The 22,356-nt window shown below is 45.8% G+C and overlaps 1 protein-coding gene and 1 pseudogene across 1 annotated transcript in view; one reads left to right on the top strand and one right to left on the bottom strand.

Moving 5' to 3' along the window:
• Window positions 1–8,770: 8,770 nt before the first annotated feature.
• LOC8033523 (glycogen synthase kinase-3 beta) overlaps window positions 8,771–22,356 on the bottom strand; it is a 51,223-nt gene continuing 37,637 nt past the window's right edge. Inside the window, exon 8 of the mRNA XM_029988419.3 lies at window positions 8,771–10,881. Within this exon, the coding sequence (XP_029844279.2) occupies window positions 10,727–10,881 (155 nt within the window). The 3' untranslated portion in view covers window positions 8,771–10,726. The remainder of the gene's footprint in view (window positions 10,882–22,356) is intronic.
• On the top strand, window positions 9,289–10,332 carry LOC115327398 (annotated as a pseudogene).

Genomic DNA, 22,356 nt, shown 5'->3' with positions numbered 1-22,356 from the left:
TTCGCACTGAGAGTCACGTGACACGATGATGTACCTGATTGTCATGATCCCGAGTCGAATGCTCTGGTTCGTGACAACCAGCATCGCCAAACATTTGGGTAACGGCTCGTGTTCAACTCAAAGATTATGATGGGCCCGAGTCCCACTAGAGCTAGAAACAGAAACAAACGACAGCGACAAGCCTCAGACACATGCAGCATGTTCGCGATGGTACCTTTATACGGCTTTGAGTTGTTCGGTGCTCACAAAGTTAGCACGAGCATTCACAAGCCTGCCAATGGTACCATCGTTTGAGCATAGCCTTCTTTATTCTACTAAGCCTGTCAAATAGCGAAATACTCTGGTTTAAGGCTAGCCGCTGTCGTTTGTTTCTGTTTGTCGCTTTAGAGGGGGCTCGGGCATTAGAGCCCAACTAAAACTATATCTGAAGATCAGCCTATGCTCTCTGCTTTGCCAACCCTGCGTATGACTATGATAAACACTGACGGTGTATATATTAGGATCAGATCACGTGGCTGATAGTTCTAATTGCGAGTTGAGGAGGGGAAAGCTGTTTCATTTCTTTCTTTCGACTGTCTGCCATTTTGCGGAGAAGCAAACTAATGGATGCTGTTGCAAGTTATCAACGTCAGGGATTACATCTTAGCGGTATTTATTAAACTTAAGGGAAAAAAAATGCTGCACGACCCATTTTACATGTATGCACAGCATTGAGGCTCCCAAACATGTTTTCGTTATTGTTGAACTGCCTCAGAAAGTTGTCCCGAGAATAGAAGTGTTAAAGGGTCTAAATGTGACGTATTAGTCCGACGTCACATGGAACTATTGGTGTGTACGGGGGGGATACCTGAGAAGAACGCTCTAAGTCTCACAGGAGTGTCGTTCTCAAGTTCTCCAAGTTTCCACCGCCCTGTATTTTGTTTAACCTTCACAGTTTGGTGCAAAGTAAAAGCAAGGAAGAATTACTGTTAACAAGTGACACAAATATAATTGTCGAGTGAACACTACTCAATACGGAGCAGGCAATCCCTGAGGAATAAAAAGTATCTTGAGGAGCAACTAAAAAAAAAGGAGTGGGGAGGGGGGTAGTTTTAAAGCATACTGTGTCGTAAAGATTCCTCTGCTCTGCATTTTCGGCGCAGACTAGAACGTGTGGCCTGGAAACGGTAGTGACAGATGGGTAGTTGGTACAACTTTTATTTGTAAAAACACTCTTGCCTGAAGCACGTTTTTGTCGTGCCAGATACTCGCGCCGTTCCTAACGACGATGCACCAACAAGAAAAATGTGTGCCTCTCAAATACATAGCTTGCACTGAGCGCGAAAAGTTTGCAGCGTGCATTTTGCCCCACCGGATTTGATTTTCTCAGCAAGAACAACTCGCAATGACAACCAGTATCTACAGTAAAACCTCGTTATAACAAAGTTGAAGGAGCGATCATAATTATTTCGTTATAACCATTAGTTTGTTATAGCCAATGTCTATTTCTTCCCTACTAGCAAGCAAGGGGAATTATGATTGCTTTGTTATATCCATTAGTTTGTTATATCCCATTTTGTTATAACGAGGTTTTACTGTAGTGCGATTAATCTCACGTGCAAACCATGTTAAATACTTCAGCTTTCTGATGAAGTGCGACGTTCGCAACACCAGCAGTAGACGTCCAAGGTGTAAAGTTGTGTAGTATTTATAGCAGTCTCGCGATGAGATATGGCAGCCTAATGAAATGTTGGAGCACATGACTGATAAAGAACAGAGTCGTGAAGTAAGGTCCCAAAACAAGTGCACGTAAAACCTAAGATAACATTAGCCTCCCGAGGTAGTATCTCGCGACGTTTCGAGCTGAGGCAAGCTGATGCCCAAAAGTGATTTATATTAGGATTCTACAAATCTTTGTTTGGCCCTGCGCGGAATCTATGTTTAATTAGGAATATCATTTTATGCATTTCTATGCGTTTCTTTTTGCAGTAAAGCGTTGTGTAAGGGATTATTTAGAAAAAATTACGTGTCATCTCCATATTACTGTACATTTCGTGTATTTGCCTTCCGATATATCATGTGACCACAGTGTTTTTTGGCATACCCTGCAACCCCGTATTTTACACTACAAAACAGCTAACAAAATCACGTTGCCGAAGACTGAACAGCTGGCGTATTTTCGAGTATCGTCCTTCCGTGTCGGTCTCAGGCGGTTATGTGAACTTCATAAAGTTAAATTTATCGATGATAATAAAAATATACTTAATTCCTGTCTGAAGATTTGGCGGCATAAATAGAAGATCCTCACCTCCAAGATATATAAGTAAATGCACCTTTGAATTATCTGAAAGATGTTCTGCAAATCTTTTTCGGCGCTTTTATCCTCTATAGACACGTTATAGGTGATTTGGAAAAGCTTTAAATAATGTGTTTTTTTTTATTTTGAAGCTAATTTAAATAACTGTATGTGTTCCTTACGCATATATGACTTCTCAAATATATAGAAGTTTTTTATGTGTTTTTATTATCGCCTTTTTTTACTGGAACGAATGGTGGAACTATGATTGCACACTTAAACTCTCAGAAAGTGTCCAATTAGGTAGCTTCCGAATTGAGTAGAGCACGAAATACCACTTTGTTCTATTTAACAAAAATCATCAATTAGCGAGGGTGATCCTTATTTGCAAATTAAATTGACCGGCATTTTGTCGAGAGCAAACCTCAACATCCAGGCTATGCCAGTTTATCCAGTATAAGAAAATGTTCACATGAGTAGGCACTGTTTTAGGTCAGATTCGATCTCAGTACGAAGGTGCTCATAGGTTAGAGTGAACAATTTCAGCCACTCCTTTTCGCATGATTCGTCACCCGCATCATGGTGCTGAGAGCAAACAATGCTAGTCAGAAAAACAAGCATTGCGATTGTCGCTTAGTGTTTCTATAAAATATAGACTGGAAGGACTTGTCCCATGACTTTCGTGACATTTTGAAAATTATATTGCCTTAAGCTCAGTCATCTCGTCATCATATATATATATATTGTGAAACGTATTTCGTAAAACAGATTCTATGGTATATATGGCGACGAGGTGCCCATTTCAGGATTTTATTCACTGTAATTAATTCCTTAGTTCAAGGACAAAACCACGATTCAACATCTAATACCGCGATACAAAGTTGTACCAATCACGGGTATTTTAGGTAACCTACTTCACTTCGCGATAACACTTCGATTCAGGTACGATGTATGTGACTCTGGTCAACAAAGGGATGTTGAGTCGTACAAACACGACGCTTTGTATGTTAATGCAGATTTTCCTTTCTTGTTGTGTATGAATAAATAAGAGAATTTTATAATTTTGGTACCTAAAGATAAAACTGGATTGAACAAACGATAAAAAAAGAAAACTATATACTGTAAACAACTTATTTTTCGTGGGCTTAATATTTCGCGATTTAGGTCAAAGCTGAAGTTTTGGAATAATTCGCGGGTTGTAATTTTCTCGACGCGGTGGAATCTCAATATAAATTTCAATGTGTTTACATTTTACCGAAATTGTTCGCGGGACCCATTTTTCGCGAATTGTAGGCGATTCGCGAAATTCTCAAAAATAGGTCCTCGCAAAAATCAGATTGTTTACAGCAGTTAGTTTCACGGCCTAAATAGTGCCTATTGACAGAACAACGCGGAAAATATTTTCTCAATTTAGCGGTTCAAACCGGTTTGAACCGTTATTTTTTGCGTCCCGGAACTGAACTGAAAGCCGTGAACCCGAACCCGAACCGAACCGATAAAAATATCGGTTCGACACTCTGTAGCAGGGTGTCTAGCAAATTATCTGGAATTTCCCCGACTTTTCCAGGTTTTCCCTGACGACTTCAGGTGAAATTCCCTGACCACTGTAGAGGCGGTTAGATATATAAGGCCATTACAACACAAGGCATTGAGCATTGGGCACTGTGAGGATCATTTTTACAAGGGCTTAATCCAAATTGCATATTCAAAAAATATTCAGGTTCGTCCACTCCAGATTAAGCAAGCACCTTCTTGCCGCCGACATTGTCAGTGAAGACGCCACTTCCGGAAACACAATGAAGACACAACGCTCAACCACACACGTCACTAACCGAATGGCAGCATAGCCGCCAGATGCACACTTTCGGATACTTTCGGCTTGGGGCTTGGATTGGGGTCTGTGACTTTCCAATTTGTTACTAAATCTTGTAGCTATAACTGGATCTAACCTAGTGTCGAGCCCTGAATCCACACCAATCCAGTCCAAGGCTTGGACTGGATTTGTCGGCTGTTCCCTTTGCATCGTGTAAAAGACTCCACATCGGGTAAGCAAAGCCTGCGCTCCGCTCCAAGCACTATTCCCCATTTCTCTGCCCCCAAGTCTTTGCTCGGGGCACTCGATGGCATTTCTGGCTCATTTTTCCTGACTGGGCTTGCTTTTCGACAATATCCCCGACAATTCCCGGTCGCTAGACATCCTGGCATAGTGACTTGGCGTTTGTCTTGCCAGGCCAACGCCATGTAAGAGTCGCCCTCTCCTTTCACTTTTTTTTTTTTTTAGTTATGCGGCATCAATTTTTAGCTTGATATACCATTTCGGTCAATATCACAGCCTGGAGAGCAACTCCTCTGCAAGCTGCGGCCATCTGTAGAATCAGTCAATGTACATGCGGTAACCACTTCCTCCCGAGGCATGCTTGGTTTTCTTCAGGAGGTTGAGGATGATATGGCACGTAAACGGCAGATCCAGGCTGCAGAGACTCTGTGGTGGTGCTACCATACCTACCATAGTATGGTACAAAAGCTGAAACGTAACCAGTCGGTCAGCCAGAACATAGGCCCAAAGGCCCCACTTCGTCGGTTTTTGGGGACTGCAACACTCGAATGACACCCGCCCCTTGAATTCCACAATGCTTTCATCAACGCAGGTCTTCGGTTTAGCTTTGAAACATTCTCTGCATTTTCTCTCAACGTACTGCACTATGTTTCTGACCTTGCTTCTGAGTGTTTGGAGACACGTGCAGCGTCCAGATTTGAAGAAACCTTGTTCGTGTGAACACAGATGCAAAGAATGGAATCTTGTTCAGGATGTGCCGTGAAAAGTACTCCTTGATGTTGGGCTTCGGGTTTAGGGCCATGTTCATATGCCCCCCAAAGAAGCTTTCAACTCTGGCATCGAGACGTCCTCCCAGCTTCTCCACACAGACTGTTCCGCTAGGAGCTTGGCACTCAATTTTTTCTCGAGCCCACCTGTTAGTTTCTTGCACAATAACTTCCTTCGATTCATCTAGGAAAAAATAGTTGGGAAGTAGTCAAGCTCACACTGGAGATTCGAGGTTGGGACCTGCGCTTCAGGATGAAGAGAACAGCAAAAAAGTTGGGAAGGCCTTGGGTGTATGGCCTTCAGGAAGAAGCATGTGGTGGAGCATCCCCACAGTCACTATCTCCTGCAGCATCTTCTTCGCCACCGAGCTCAGTGTCGTCAAAGGACATTTCTTCACCTTTTGAAGGAGGCATACCTCCTCACTGAAATCGTCGCTCTCCGGGAGTTTGTGCCCCAAGCGTTTCGATAAAACGCGCGCGGCTCAAAGGAAGCCATTTTTTTTTTATCATGGATGCGCAACGCCAATAAAGAGTGCGTATTGCACTGTTAAGCCGGGAACACATTTGCGAAAAAAAGCCGAATTTTGTGCGAAAACCGCACACGAAAATCGCACGGCAGCTAGGCTCCTCCCCTTTTCCGAAAATCGGGAGCGGTTCGAAAGATCTGCAGCGCCAGATATTTTCGCACGGCGCCTCCGAATTCGGGGCGGAGGAGCTCGCTGAGCGAAAGCCCGGAACAGGACGGAACGAAAAGAGACGATCGGCTCGCAACATGGCGGCTCACGCAGCTTCGGAAGCAGCGCAGGCAGCATCGCTTGCCATCCCTGCGTTCTCGTCTCAACTTTTGTAGAAAACCCCTTCTGTCTTTATCAAAGGGTGGTGGTACAAAGGCCCGCGTGGCATTCAACGAGGTTTTAATAGCTGAGGTTTTTAAGAGGCACGAAACGCCAGTTCGCCAGACTACCGCACAGCCTCCTGAAGTCGGAGCACGAAAACCGCAGTGCATTGCGATTTCCGCTCCACGCATTCCACCTCATGTGGCTCGTCTTCCGAAAATCGCAAGCTACGATTTTCGCAGCCTCCGATTTCTCTTCGATTTCCGGTTCGTTTTTTCGCAAATGTGTTCCTGCCTTAATATTGTGCTGCCCTCTGCAACATAGTAGAGAGTAGCCAAACAAATGTTGTCAACACCCTGAAAGAAATGGCGTCACAAGCACAAAAGCGGATTTTTAGGCAACGCCCATTGAATTGTTGGACACCTGACCGGAACGGCGGTTCAGCAATGTTGGTCCAGGCCCCACTGATGACCGCAAAGGGTTAAAGGTGGGATGATCAGACTCGAGATTCTGCAGGGCTTTCCTCCTCTACATAACTTTGAGCGAGGGAAGCGAAAAATGTAAAGAAGAGACTAAGAAAGGTGGGCATGGGTCTGCCTGCGCAGTTCAGATGGGGAAGTGGTTCAAGGTCAAGCAAGTGAGCACTTGTTGTGCAAGCATGTGGATGGAGATAAGCCTGCAAAAAGCGTACCCCCCCCCCCCCCCCCCCCCCCCATTTGGATGCATCACAATTTGTGGGCCGGAAGATTAGCGAAGGAACCTTCGCTCTCTTGCGGAGCACAAAAAGCTTGCAGGACCAGGAAACAAGAACAGTTTGTTTCTCGAACTGCGCAATACATCTTTGCTCGGCGTTTCTTTGATCATTGCATTTTTTAATCCAACATGAATCAACTTTTTTTTTTTTCTAAATAACTGCTGCCCCGTGTCAGAAGCCTGGATTGGAATGCATTGATGAAAATGTGAGGGCCACAAGGAAGGACGAGTCAAGAAGCTTTTAGAGCGCTGCTCTTAAGCGCGATCCAAACCAACGCTTCTTTTTGCGCTTGTAGGTCGTGCGGCTGCGGATGTGACGCATTTCGTGGCGTTTTTGCTGTTTCCGGGCGCGCTTTCTGAGTCAGAACCGTGCGCTTTGGTTTGGACGGGCGAAACTTCGGCACGAGCGCACAAGCAAAGTGCAACTGCGACAGACTGGCCGGCCAGACGGCGAGAGAAAGAGAGAGATCGCGTTGTCATGTTGGAAGAGAATAAAAGGGGGGGAGGAGAGAGCAGCCAGACGGCGAGAAACGCAGAGCCGCAACTAGCTTGCCCTCCACCGATTGGCCTGGAGACAGGAGCGCCCTACTACGTCACCGCGCGTTTTTGTGCGCGTTGAGAAAGAAGTTGAAATCAACCAACTTTCTTGTGCGCGCCCGGAAGGAGCGAAGAAGCGGCGCGACGTCACGAAAATACGTCACATCCGCAGCCGCACGACCTACAGGCGCAAAAAGAAGCGTTGGTTTGGATCGCGCTTTAGGGGCCGGTTTCCAGCCTGAGCGGCGTCGGCGTAACCGGGGGGGGGGGGGGGGGGGCGTGACCCCCCCCCCCTTTTTGAGGCCACGTGACCACCCCTCCTCCGAGATCACGTGACCCCCGGGGTCACGTGACTACCCACAGGTGACGTGCCCCCCTCAGTACCCTTCCCTACTCCTCCTCAAGAGCTGCGCTCCAATTCGGCGTTACAGGGATTTGTAAACGGCTTTCACTTTTTTTTGTACAAACTTCAGGGCAAAAGATAAGCTGCAGATAAGCCACACTCTGTACAGAGGAAACTCAGTCACAGAGCATTGCATCCAGGAAGGAGGATCCATCTCCTCTTCTCGGAAAGCCCTATTTCGCTTTTACAGGCAATCGCATTTTCATGCAGCACTCAAAAACCAAGAACCGCTTCCAGTCATGTTAGGAATTAAAACGTGCGACACAGTGCCCTTTCCAACAAAGGATGGCAAAGCTTTTGTTTGGTGTCGTACGAGTCAAAACAGAAGTGACGTTTTCCTTATACTTGTTTCACAAACATCAAAACATTTTGTAAAACGAAAGAGCAACACAAAACAATAAGTGATTTTTACAGCCCATAGGAAGCTCTCGAAAGAGTGCGAGCAGCAAGAGACTAGTGGCGAGTCAAGTGACTGCTAGTTGCCACTTTTCTGCGGTCTCCTGCGGGCGCCAACTACAAATTCGTTTCGTGCCGTATATATAGCTCTAAAAAAGTTTTGTTTGTCCTTTTTTCAATTAGGCTGTTTGGAAAAAAAAAAAAAAAAGTTTTCCTTTGTATGCGTCCTTTAAAGCCTATCTCGTCGGACGTCTGGCACAATTCTTATAAAAAATGCCACTTTGGCGCAAGATGTCGCAGACTTTCGTTCATGGCGCAAATGGCACAGCACCGCTCAATTTGTGTAAAAACTGCGCTGGCGATACATTTTTGTTTTCTAGCGTAATTTTATGCTTATTTCTTCTTATCTCTCACGCATCTTTCTATTCGGTTAACAGGTCTCGTACTATTAGAGAAAACTTTTGGCTCTTTATTGTATTATCGGAATTTATTCTGCCTCGGAATTTTCTACGACAGGCGACGAATCTTAATGGGATTTAGAAGATGTAATAGATGAATATATTCCCGCCCAAAGTAGAGCTACGAGACTTACTTGACAGCAAACGATGAACTTGGCAGCAGCGAGACAAACTTTATTAGGACCTGCGAGGGCAGCACAAGGCGAAGGAAGGGGTCCCAACTCGTTCGACGAAGAGAAAGGCTGTCGCGAAAGACGTCCATACTCCCCAGGAAGTGAGCCGGCAAATGCTTGCTTTACATACAATTTTATTTGTTTTCCAGTGCTGGCTGACTACACAAAAGACTGCAGTAGGTTTACGCTAACACTGTCTAAAACTAATGCGAGGCGTTACAACAGTCACAAATCAGGAGGAGAGAAAGGGGACCCTCGAGTGCAGCGGTGCAGAGGCAGACGTCGTGGCAGCCCTTCGAGGCAAGAACCAGCTCGTTCGGAGGGACGACCCGGCACGCCCCACTCCCACCCGGCCCGCCCCGGAGAGTCTCCACTGGGCCTCTCTCGGGCCTCCTACGACCCGACTCTCCGAGAAGACGCTCCAATAAATGATGGACAGGGCAGGAGCGAGGGGTGCCTCGGCACCGCCCTCCAATTTTCCGTTTCCGGCGTTGGCGTCGCGCCAGAGGCCAGGCGAACGGGTGCCAGTGAGCTGCCGCCGCCATTTTCTTCCTCGAGGGTCGCAAATAAATAGGCGCACTCGCAACTTGCACGCTCCTTCTGCACACGTGGGAGTGAGCTCATACACACGCGGATGCGTTGAGGTGTGTCTGTGTGCGCAGTATGTACACTTTTCTTCCTCTCCGCAGAAGCGAAAGCCGCCAGACACTGCGTACGGCCGACCCGTTCGGGGAGGAGGGGGGGCAACCTCGGAAAAGCGCGCGGCAGAGAGGTGCCGGCCCGCGACTTGGGTCGCGAGTCCCGGGAGACGGCCCGACTGCGTGCCAGGGAAGAGGCGTGGAGACCGGCCGACCGGAACTGTACAGGGGGCCGCCCCACGGCCGCCGCTCGGGAGGTCTCGAGAGACCATCGCCCAAATGGGCACTTCCGGCGCAGACTAGGGAAGCGCTCGCACTCGGAGCCACGGGGAAGGACCACCGTCCCTGAAAAGGACACGCCGTCTCCCCAAAACCTCGTTATTCCCGAGCGAAAACGACTCCCTCCGGCCGCAGGCACTACGCGCAAGGTCTGCAAATCTCGATCCGGATTACTAGGGGGATGAAGCAGAAGCGCTTCCCACGGGTCGATTCCGGTGAATTCCGGGGCAAAGGAGAACAAGGCTCTCGGACCGGGGAAGGCCACGGGCCCGTGCGCAGAAGCATCCGGAGCCCCGCCAAACGGCGTGCATCCGGCGGTGGAGGTGGGGTGCGCGGGTAGAGGATGCCCAGCCGCACCGGGGGAGCGCAATCTCCTGTCCGGGCAGTCGGCGCCAGAACTGCCCCAGTACCCACAAGAGCGCTGCCGCCGCGGCTTCTCGAGAGTGCGAGGAGACGCCGGTCCGGGGGCGTCTGAGGGCATCGCTGCCCACGGGGAGGGGGACACGCCGGTCTCCCGATGGGCACGTGCCAGAGGAACACTCAAACGAGCAAAATCAAACGATGGAAACGGAGCACGCCCGCGTGGCAGAGGCCCGACCGCCACGCACTCTCTTCCCGTCTACTTGGTTAACCGCACAACGTAAGTTCGGCCCTCGGGCCGGAGCGCCGTCGGTATTTACAACGGGCCACGCGCAGACCGCGGGGCGTCCCGGCGGCCACGCTTCCGTCCTATGTACACTCCAGGGACGTCTCGCGGATAAAAAAAACTCGAGGATCTTTACTCCGTTTCGAGGCGGAAAGAAAGGTACCTCCGCACGTTCATTGCGGCATCTCGCACAACCCGAGGTCGGGAGAGTTCATTAAAGGGCGAGAAGGGAGAAGACCGACCGGCAGTTCCTAGCGGAGCTCTTCTCGCGTCGTTCCACGTCGTCGGCGGAGTTGCGACGGGCGCGGTTCCTCGCAACGACGGGGGGAAAAAAAGAGCCGACTTGGTCCAGCTTCGACGGCGGCACACACTTGTGACGTACACACGCGGACATATATGCGAAGCAAAATCTATAAAGGAGGATTTCTTAGGATCCATTATTTTGTTGCGTAGGACACACTTTGCAGTTGCGGCACACACACGCTCAAAGGGGGGCCCAGGGAGGGCCCTCACGCGGTGGACGAGGTGGAGGCCTCCGGGGTGGCCGACTCCTGGGCGGGCTTGGCCGGCTGCGAAGACGACGCCGCCGCTGCCTGGTCCGGTCCACTCGCCCGGGCGTGCGCTGGGATCAGCGTGGCGTTCAGGTGCGGCTGCAGCGACAGCTCTGCGCAGACGGGGGCACCTCTTGGAGCGAGCCACTTTCGGAACGACGACCCCCCCTTTAGTCGGGGGGAAACTCCCCTTTCCAAGGGTCGCCTCAAGCGTCCCGTCTGCTTGAGTGGAGAGAGGAGCTTCCCCCCAATTCTTGACATGTCAGAGACTATAGCGACGCGAGGGCTCGGAAAAAACAGAATTGAGGCTACTCCATTTCTCCCCCTACAGAAAGTAGAAAAGAAAAAAGCAGACTGAATTCGTTGACGAGCCCGTTGAGCGAATTTCTGCTGCAAACGGAAGATATGGAACAAACAATACCATGCGTGAAAGTGAAGAATTAGGCGCGCGTTAGATTCCTCAGTTAAGGTTGGTCATTAACATCCACCTCTAGTAAGCACCTGGAACATATAGATCTTGAAGGGAACAGCATGGTTTTCGTTTTCAACTACAACGCAACTGCTAGAATTCACCAACAACATAGTCTCATCTCTAGAGAAACAGGTCAAGTTGATGCTATTTTTATATATTATGCTAAAGCTATCAAGTTTCACACTCTAGGGTACTTTTGAAGCCAAAAGTTTGACTTCACAATTCCTTTTTACCCGACCGAATCACTAATTCCTTAAATCACAGTTTGTTTCTATTGGGAATGCTGCCTCTTCAGAAGTGCTGGTTGGCTCAAAGTGCCACAAAGATCTGCATTAGGGCCTCTTCTAATTGAAATCTGTCTATATCAATGATTTCGCCTGGTATAATGACGTCCCTTGCGTAACTGATCAACAGTTACTTGGTGAATCTGCCCTTTCGATTTTTGCTCCGGCGTCAACAAGATTGTTTTAAAGGAGGTGAGAGTAAAAATATTTAGGCATTTTTTTCACTCCCAACCTTTAAGTGGGACGTTGAACCAATTTCCTTTCACCCTTAGAAAGTATGTCAGACACACTCTGAAATGTTCTGCCATGTGTAACATATGCTGGCAAAAATACATTTGAACACAAAGTCCCTTACAAGTCATTGAATCTGCTCGTCAGAGAGAGTAAACATATTACCCTCGAGTTTTCTGCCGATTACCGTAACTCAAGTTTTCTTGAGATTCAGTCGCTACACGTCAAGAAACCCATGCTTCATTTCATGTATTTCACTATCAACAGGTTGTCACGCCTTTACTCAAGCATAATATGGGACTCGCGCAAGCAAGCCTCCACTACTTCACCACCGCGCACACGGGTTTGTGATCGACGACGGTGGCTACATATTAACTATTCCAGTAAACCCAGCATTGCGCATGATATAGAGAGTGTATCGCTATTGCCCAATGAGAAGTCGAAAATCCTCTAAATTGACAAAGGTAATGCGAAAAAAACAACGTCGACACAAAGTAGACAAAAGACACAAACACAGCGCTGTGTCTTTCGTCTATTTGTCCTTGTCTTTTTTGCGCTGTTGCACGCACCGATTAACCCACCTTCAGACTCTATTAAAATTGACAAAGCTTTCGTAAATGTTGTATTATAATGGTACACCACAAAAATTGGCAGTAAACTCTCGCAGTTGCCGATTTCCGTCCGTAAAGTTTCAAAAGCTTGCTGGAGTGCTCTTGCAGAGACACAATTTCAAATGTTTCCTTCAAAGCAGCATCCTTACATGCCTTTTGCAGACCGAGCAAGTCGGGAAACAACTTGCTGGCTGTGACAGGCCACGACCAACAATTGCTTCTTGGCCAAGGTCACCACAAGACCACTCGACGTAAATCGGACTCAACCGGTCAATCGCTGGAATCTCGTAGACAAGCAAATCTAAAATGTCACTCGGAACTTAACAGTTGTTATTTTTGTCAAGTTACGGCATTTCGCTCGTGAAATAAATGTTGTTACTACATTTCATTGGGGTTGCAAGCACGGGGTGCTTGGGCTTTAAAAAACCCCGAAAAGAAAAAAAAAGGTTGTTTTTGTTAACAGTGTGTTTGGGACGCGCGAGACAAACAATTAGATTTACGGTGCGAGATGCGAATTCGTTGGTAGTCACCTCCTTTCCACTTCTTTTCTCTCTCGGCATTTTGGGCGCATGGAGGAGAGGTGGATCGGCTTGGCCGTCACGTTGAGGTGGAGGAGAGTGTATGACCATCTCGTTGAGGTGGAGAGAGTGTATGACCATTCCGTGATGTCATGAACTTTGCACGCAGAATTTAAAATACATCTCGCACCACCAATATTGCTCTACAAAGTTTTTTTTTTACGTAAAGTTTATTTTTTGACACGCGTCTCCCAACCACATTGTTGAAAAAAAAAAAAAATTCTTTTCAGGGGCCTTTCAAGGGGACATGTACGAGGGGAAATTTATTTATTTATTACTTATGATATTGAAATAAACTTTTTACAGCTTATGATGCTCAATCTTCTCTTTATAAATATGGTGTCAGCTTCGATATTGTCCATTTTTTTAGGTTCGGTGCACATGGAGAAAAAAAATGTATTAGTGCACACATGTGGCATGGCAACACACTTTAAAAAGCCTAGTAAGATAATTTGCTCCTTTTAATCCACTGAGTGCAATGAACAAAAATAATGTGTTCGATGCTTCTTTCATTTTAAAACAAATAAAAATAGCAAAAATGCAATTTTAAGGGGCTAACAAACATTCCTAAAATATTTCATAAATTTAAAAAAAAGTACATTCTAACTAAGCCTAGGTAGTTTCATTCTACATATTCTAAAGTACATTATTGCCAAATTTGGTTGTGATAGGACAATAGTAAGAACATAATTTTTTGTCACAAACTGCAAAGAAGCACCAAAAGTACGTAAAAAACAAAAACATGTTTGAATGTCACCAGAGTTGTGTAGCTATACGCTTTTGCGGTGTGGAAAATAATATCTCGTTAATAAATTGCTGCAAGAAATTGAAGCTACAAAAGACTGGAGAGGAGATGGCTAGGTCTACTTGGCAACGTAGATGCGATGGCGAGTGACCTTACAACTTGAAGAACCAAGCGAAGAAAAATGGCTCAAATTCATGCCATTCTGGGTCGCCTAGAGGTCTTCAAATGTGTATTTGACTAATTTTGTGATCATATCTGGCACTAATTATTTTTAGGGGTAGCGAATACTCGAATATAGGAATTTGAATCGAATAGTAAGTTTCCAAATAATTCGATTCGCGAACCGAATTCCTAGTATTTGGTCACTCGAATATTCAATATATTCGGCCAAAGATGCGCGGTGGGCGCGGAGGTGACAAAAGAGTTGTTTTTTCTCCCGATGTTAGCGCCGTGATGTTAGACAGACCATGCGAGAAACACCTTTTGGTCCTACCATTCGGAACGAAACGGAACGGAAAAATAGAGTACCTAGATTCGAGAGGGTTTTCAACCCTTCGATAGCCGCGTTTGAATTACAAACTGCGAGAAGGTGACGAAAAGACGAAAGCGTCAATCGAGCAGGCGTCATCGCTCTACCGTTTGCTCGCCATCTTTCCAGAAGACAACACAACACATGCGCACTTACGACCAATCTGCGCAGGAGCCGTCTCCGTGGTTTCAGTTTAGCTTGCTCCCTCTTTTAAATCTAGGCTCTAAAGCAGGGTAGATGGACGGAGGAATGAATGCATAGCGGCAGTTGGACCGTGACTTGGGCTACCTAACCACATTTTTTTTTTCTCACTTCAGATTATATTGTTTAAGCTTGTTTACTAAGATTTAACAGCTATTTGCTTATATATATAAAATAAAATCCCGGGTGCCCTTTTGCTTCCTTAAAGGGCAACTCCGCTCCATTCCGAAAAATTTAGGCTTACATGTGATTCAAATTCGCAAAGCACTACTAAACAACTCTACGTCCTTAGATCCGCGAAATGTGGAATATTATTTGTGTAATCTTAATTTAAACATCAGCTGATACCGAAACCGAAACTTCGGTTGCATCAGGCAACATTGGTCTCGGGTCGTCAGAGTCATGGCCACGTCACGTCGAACCACGTGGTCTTGTGACGTTCGGGAGGGAGCGAGGGACAGGACACGCGACGCGGGCAGGTCGCTTCGCATGGCGTGGACGGTGATGGCTCGGGGGAGAGGGGGAAGGGGAGGAGACGAAAGAGGAAAAGGGGAGCGGAAAAACAGACCGATAAGCGCGCAGGGCAGCGCAAAGTAGCGCATCCGCGTTACAATCATCACGTGGACGCCCTTGAGCCAACAGCGGGAGGAGAAACTCATGACGTCATTGTTCAATTTCGCTCCGAGAAGTAAAAAACAAACAAAACGTGAGATGACGTAGTCATGCCTCTGACGTAGTGGTTCAACGTTGACCGCTACAACTCCGTCCATTGACTGCGCTGACGATTGCGCCTCACGTCGCACGCTAGAGTTGGCAGATTTCGGCGACTTGGCTCACTTGAAGGTTTGCTGGCCAGTTTATTAAATATATAGACGGATTTAGACCGTAATATTTGACATGGGGTCTATATGATACTGAAGAGGGCTACATAGTTTTCTAAATATCAAAAATGAAGCGGAGTTGCCTTTTAAAATTGAGACTAAATATAGCAAAATGCCCCTTTTCTGAGATTTACAAATATAAAAAAAAGAACATGTCCCGGTATTAGGTCGTGCTTTTAACGAGAAAAAAAGACACCCGTGGCTGTAACTTTGGGTTTTTCGTGACGCTTAAGGGTAAATAGATTATGTTTGCGCCATTAAATTGGATCTTTAGTGCTCCACGTCCATCAGTAGCTGCTGTTTTTTCTTTTTTTTTACCAGCATTTTTATACATTTAATATCCTGTTCCATACAAGATGCACGTACTGCACCAGGTGCATACTCTGCACATATAATAACCTCATTCACAGCACACTGAAACATTCCTACAAATAAAACCACTATTCGATATTCGATTCAATATTCGGCTTTTTTTTCTCAATTCGATTAGGTATTCAATTCGAAAACTACTATTCGCACACCCCTAATTATTTTTATATATCAAATATAAGGATGCAAAAACAACAAAAACGTCAGAAAATTCACAAAATATTGCCGTTTTTCTACCCGCATCTCCCCTTAATGGCAGACTGACAGGACAAACTGAACCGCAGATGGATTAATCACGTGACGACACGTCTATGGTTTGTCCGTCTCATAAGCACGCGAGAGAGACGACGAGCAGACGCAAGTGAGGACGGACCCAACCTGTTCGCCACCCCACAGTGCCGCGAAACTCCAACATTGCACCGTAACATTGTTGTCCAAGAGAGAAAGTGACGTTTGCTACTGCGATGAAGAATCGTACGCCACTGTTACGTACAGAGCGAGACAGAACACTGTGAAAGGCTTCGCGCGAAGCGCCACTAGCTTCACTAACCCAAGGCATGGCAGTGACACAGGCATGCTTCCTGGTAGAGAACGCTTTGGCGTAGAAGCGACAAAGTTCCGGGCTTGCGGAGGGGCGTTTGGAGATGGCTTATGCACTCTGCACCTGTGCACAATGCTCAAGTACACCACAGCCACAAGAAAGGTTTTGCTCGGTGAAAGGCTGATTGGACGTGCAAGAATTATCGCGGCGTGCTAGACGAGTTTAGACGGAAGCTTTTAAAACGGACCCGGAGGAGTAGCAGAACCTGCGTCACGTCATCCGGACAAAGTTTATGCATTTGCTTTCACGCGTGGAACTAAGAATCGTGGGACAAAATGAACCCGCAAACGCACTAAACACGACGGGGTGCCATTTTTATTTCAATCGTCAAGAAACAAAAAAATAAAAAACCAAGAAAACATTGTACCGTTGCCAGACTTAACACCTTTCCGAGTCAATCTCCCGCCAAAACTCCGCGAGTGAAAAAAAGCTCCGACTTTATCAGTACGCGTATGTGGATGAGGTGCGGATTGCAGGAATCGGTGATGCGACGATCAGTCAAAAAGTTAGTCAAATTGAAGAACTGTTTTGTAAATAAACTTAAATGTCTCAGTATTGTGTTTACTTTTACTTGTCAGTTTACTACTTAGCTTTCAATAAACCACAGTTTCTCATATTGAACATCTTTTTTTTCTCGAGTTATAAAATCTGAAAGTTCACACTAATTTACGTGAACAGTGTGCTGGATCTAATGAATTAAAAAAGTAAGCAAAGAACTGTACAAGGAATGTAAATTTTAAAACAGAAAATGAAATATAAATAGGTATTATCTTCTCGCGCTATGAAAATGGAATCGCGTTAAATAATGAAAATGACAACACTAAACTAAGAAGCATCTCTCCATATTCCAGAAACTCAGCCCACTGCTCCAACTGACCGCCGATTGCTCTGACTGACCGCTCGATTACGCCGAACGATAATGATTTGATTTCGCTTGCGCACATGGCTGCAGACTGTCATTTTTCAGCAGGCCTGCACACCGCCACCTTATCGCAACTGCCGCCACTCTTTCAAACAAGGAGAGTAGAACCGCAGAGTGCCGCCAACAGTGCAGAGAAAGTGAGGGGGGGGGGGGGGGGGCTGAGGAGAAACAAAAATTTCAGCACAGATACTTAGGACTGCTTATGCGTGGAAATGCAAAAGCATGATGCACTATGCACAGCTTTAGTCAGCTGGAACCGTGAAGCCGCCGTGGCAGCATGTTGGTCATGCACCCCGGGGGCCCGGGTTCGATTCCCACCCAGACTGAAATGCACGAAATCTTTTTTTGAAAGCCATTGATTTACATGGTTTACAGGAACCTCCCAGATAAAATTTGTACATGTTCTTACTATATGCGCAGCCCCACCTGCAGTTCATCTGGCCCCTTAGCAACGATGACGCCGTTGCTAGGAGCCACACGTCGCGTTGCAGGCAACGCCGGCTTCGCTCCATGAAACAGTTGATGCTTTTGCATTAATAAACAGATGCGACGAATACGCAGCAGTTCTCTCTGCAGGCAGTGACTGAGAGAGAGCAGAAAGCCGAGAGGTCTTTCTTTCACTGCTCAATGCCTGCTCATGCCGGGGCTTGCTTTATCTTTGCCTCTTCACTCGCTCCCCGCCTTTCCTTCCTTACTTCTTTTTCCAAGGCGCTTTGGTCTCATTATAGCGGCGTGGTGCCACTCACAGGGCCGCAAAGGAAAGCCTCCACAAAGTGCATTCTGTGGGCACGTCTGAACTACGAGAGTGTCAGCGAGAGCCACGTAAATACCTGCTCACACTCAGAGTGGACGCGCGCGTTTGATCGAAGTGTTGGATTTGCGCTGTTGGACCGCGAATTGGTAAGCGGTTTGGGACCGTCGATGCTGACATGACACTCGGCAAAGGAAGGCAGGACCGGCATCGCGCAGCACCCACAAGCTGTTTTAGCTCGACAGAGTGGACGTACCGTCGTGTCGGAATAAAAATGGCATACTAATAACAGAGTGCATACAATTACATTCTCCTCGATTCAATTTGTTCCGACATCAGTCAGCCCTGGATTAATAAAGGACTAAAAACACTTCATAATAAAAAGAAAAGACTATTCCAAAAGGCAAAACAATTCAATTCTCATTCATTGTGGGCGAGATACTCTAGCTGCGAAAAACAATATAGGGTATTGTCTGTCTAGAAGACTCAAAGATAAAGTACTTTAATTGTGATTTACCTGCTCTACTTAAAAATAATCCAACTAAGTTCCGGAAAAATTTATCGCCAACCGAGTCTCATGATAAGATATCCTTTATTTGTGATTCTAGCCAACTCATATACGACGCGAGCTGCCTAACGGGGTCTCAGTATTTTCTTTACATTTGTTTGCACAAGTGAGGACCTAAGTGATATTTTGTTTGTACCTGAGCTAGACTACCGTTTTATGGAACCCATTTCAATCTCGCCTGCAGGAATTCTAAAACTCATCAATAACCTTAAAATCTGAACATCAGAGGCCACTGACAAGATTGCCTCTAACATAATGCGTAATACTGCTGAGGTATCATCAAATATACTTTGCTTACTAATTGCACAATCACTGGATTCATCTTCTGACTGCAAGATCGGGAAGATGGTTCCAGTTTGTAAAAGTGCTAGTGAAAGCTCACCAAGCAATTACCAACCAAGTGCTCTCTCACAGCTATTATGTTATTTTAAAAATAACATGTTATAACATGTTATTTTTTTAAATGTCCGTATCCCATCTTGAACAAAACAACTTTATATACAAATACCAGTACGAATATTGTAAGGGATTCTCATGTGACAACCAACTCCTTCAATTCACGTACAAAATATGTAGTAACATAAACCTAAACACCCAGACAAACGCCATTTCCTTGGATTTCTCCAAAGCGTTAGACCATGTGCCGCATTGCCGTTTAAAGGGGCATGAAGTCATTTTTGAAAAAGGCCGTTTTTGATCTTATATTGTTTAAAAAGTGTTAGTTCTCACATACAGTGTAGACCACATATAACATATGTCGCGGGAGTCACGAAAATCCGCACTATAAGCGGTACCGCGCTATAACCAAAACAAATTTTTCAGGCCAAAATACATGCCATGAGACAACTTACCTTTGTAAAAGAATTTATTTTATGTTAGATGAAAAATAAAGCTTAGTTAGAGGAAAGTCTTTACTTCACCAGACTAGTACACTTCTCCCTCAAGTGTGTCATACATTTTGAAAGAAATGAGCGACTTTCGCCTGGCGCAGCCTTTTAACGGCATCGCGGGTTGCGGACGGACGTTGCGAGCGTTCAAGATTGCTAACCCTAATCACTTTTCTCCGGTGATGAAAACACGTGAAAATTTGCATCCTTCATATGGTACGCGCCAGTGATACTTTCAACTTGAGCACAGGCATGAAATGCTTCAAATGAGAAATCTGGGCGATGTTCGAAAACACAAATGCTTATAAAGCACCACTGTAGTCGAAGTAAACAAACATGACGACACGGGCGTTTCTGCCGTCTTGAGAGTGCCGCCACGACATCGCCGCACGAGTAGGTGGATCTTCCCTTCTAGTACGTGCTGGGTTATCATAGCGACACACAATGAAAATTCACCAGTCAAGGATAGCGCTTTTATGCAGAACGATGAGCGCGTTATACCCGGTCCTGCACTATGAGTCGACCATCACAACCGACGCCATGTTTGCGGATAGAAGAAGCCAGCCCGTGACCGGCATAACGCGCGCGAGAACACTTCTCCTCGACCTGCGATTGGTCTGTCGTTGTGGTTGTTTCCAACGCAGCGGAGGGACGCACGCACGTGAACGACACGTGCGTGCGTCCCTCCGTCGCTACGGCAACTGTAGCCTCTCTTTTCGCTTCTTCGAGCAACCTCCTTGCCCCGCGAGTGCCGCTTGCGGCTCGCGCCGTTATCTAGTGTCGCACAGGGAAGCATGCTTGCTGGGCCGGTCGGTCGGCGGGCTGTTCCAGAAACCGCACTATAACCGGTGTTCCCATTCGCGCGCCTGCATTTTAAGCGGTAAGTAGTTATATGGAGTTCTATGGGAGGCAAACCGGTGGTTTAAAAAAGCCGCGTTTTACCCGGTCCTGCACTATAAGCGGTTACGTTGTAAGTGGTCTATACTGTATACCAAGCCATATATTACAAAACCACATACTCATCTCAGGGCAATAAAAAAATGTGGATTTTTTTTTCTCGCGGACTACATTGTGTGGACCAATGAGAGCCCTACGATATGTGCAGATTCGGAATGATTTTATTATAACTCGTTTCGAAGAGAGTCTGATAAGTACACATCTGGATAAGAGTCCTACTTTTCTCCACGGGCGAAGCCATCGCTTGCAACTCGACGACAAGCGCGCTTTGTCAACCACTTTACTTTAAGAAAATTTTTCCAAAAAGGGTGTGTCGCGATCTTTGAATACGCTTTTAACGAGGAAATAAGCTACGCACGGTTGTGGTTTCGGGTTTGTTGGGATGCTTAGAGAGTCTAGATTGAGTTGTCACCACAAAAGAACGATCTCAGAATCGACTTCAGTGCCCTTTTAATATCTAAGCTCTCCTCACTTTGCATTGACGACTTAACTCTTTTCTAGATCCGGAACTTTATCTCCTTAACACAGCGGTTCACCACAGCAGGTGATTTTTACTCAGAGCTTACTGATGTAATTTCGAGGGTGCCGGAAGGTAGTGCCCTTGGCCCTCTTCTATTTCTAATATACATTACCCCCTAAGTGCCAATTTTTTTTTTTTTTTTCCAAAAGTAACCTAAAAGTGCCATATTTGTTATTTTGAATTGTTATTCCTCTAATACAGGGATGGGCAGTATTTCAAATACAAGTATTTGAAATACGTATTTCAAATACTTTGTGTGTTTTGCATTTGTATTTAATTACCATTTGGGTAATGTATTTGACGCGTGTATTTAAATACTAAAACGTGGGTATTTCAAATACAATTGTAATTAAATACAATTTGGCGGGCGAAAATACATCCCTCAAATTTATTGTCACGACAATTCTTGTTTTTATGCATGTGGTTGTAAGATATAGTCTCCATCCTTTATTCGGCCATCGGGTTCTTTTCTTTTCCTCTTCCGGCTTTATTTTAAAGGCACTGTCCAGAGCAGGAAGAAAACTACGTTCTGCACCGAATGCAGTGTCCCTCAATAAAGCACAAGCGTTTAGTGACTTTGTGATTACGGTGCTAGTCCAGGGCAAGAATAGTGACGAAATCGACATTCACAGGCAGACTGGCTAAACAAGTGCCTGTGACAACTTGTGATGCTTTCCAGCCTGATTTCCATCCATATTTTTTCCTGGAACATTCTAGGTGCGCGGGTCGTCCAGAATTTGGTAACTGGTGCGAGTTGCAACAATAAAGAAAATTCTCTAGCTAGAGCTGCGCGTCTTGGTCCTCTCGGTTCTTTGTTGGTCTATTCGCCTCGAGATCGAACCGTGTCGCCACCGTGCGGCCGAAATCGGAAACGCGCGAAAGAGGGGGTACCGCCGTGCGTCGTCTGCTACGGGCACGCTCAGAAGCATGGATCTCGACGACGCAAGCCAGTTTCAGGCTGAGCTTGACATTCCTTATTAAATGTTTTATGTTTTTGTTGCCGTTTCTTCTCACTAAAGGTTGTGTTGTATCGTTTCCCATGGATAAAAATTCAGCAAAGCGATTATTATTAAGTCGGAAGCTTCCATAATCTTAGTGTGTTGGTTTGTATACAATCGCTGGTCCCACATATTTTTGTTATCTCGCACAAACCGTAGCTTTCATAAAGCACTGAATCTTGAGTGGGTCTGTGGTTTGAGTAGAAAATTAACCAGGCTGATCGCTATCCTTTAATAGACTAATCAATCAATAAGTCCGTATGTTGATTTTTCGCCGGTCATAATGCGTGAAAGAGGTTAAAACTACACATTTTTTTTACTGGTTTTACTATGCCATAAATGGCATATTGCATTCCCATTCTAAACTTTACGTTGTGAGTCCTACATAAATATGAACGCGGGAATTAAGCCTTTTAAAATGAAGTATTTTTTTAGTTATTATTTATATTTAAACAGTGTAATCACCCTCGGCGAAATGACAAG

Source organism: Ixodes scapularis, unplaced genomic scaffold (assembly GCF_016920785.2).
Source record: "Ixodes scapularis isolate PalLabHiFi unplaced genomic scaffold, ASM1692078v2 PGA_scaffold0__279_contigs__length_252992795, whole genome shotgun sequence".
NCBI classification, from domain to species: domain Eukaryota; kingdom Metazoa; phylum Arthropoda; class Arachnida; order Ixodida; family Ixodidae; genus Ixodes; species Ixodes scapularis.
Note: the sequence above shows the minus strand (reverse complement) of the source record. Positions and strands in the feature narration are given on the sequence as shown.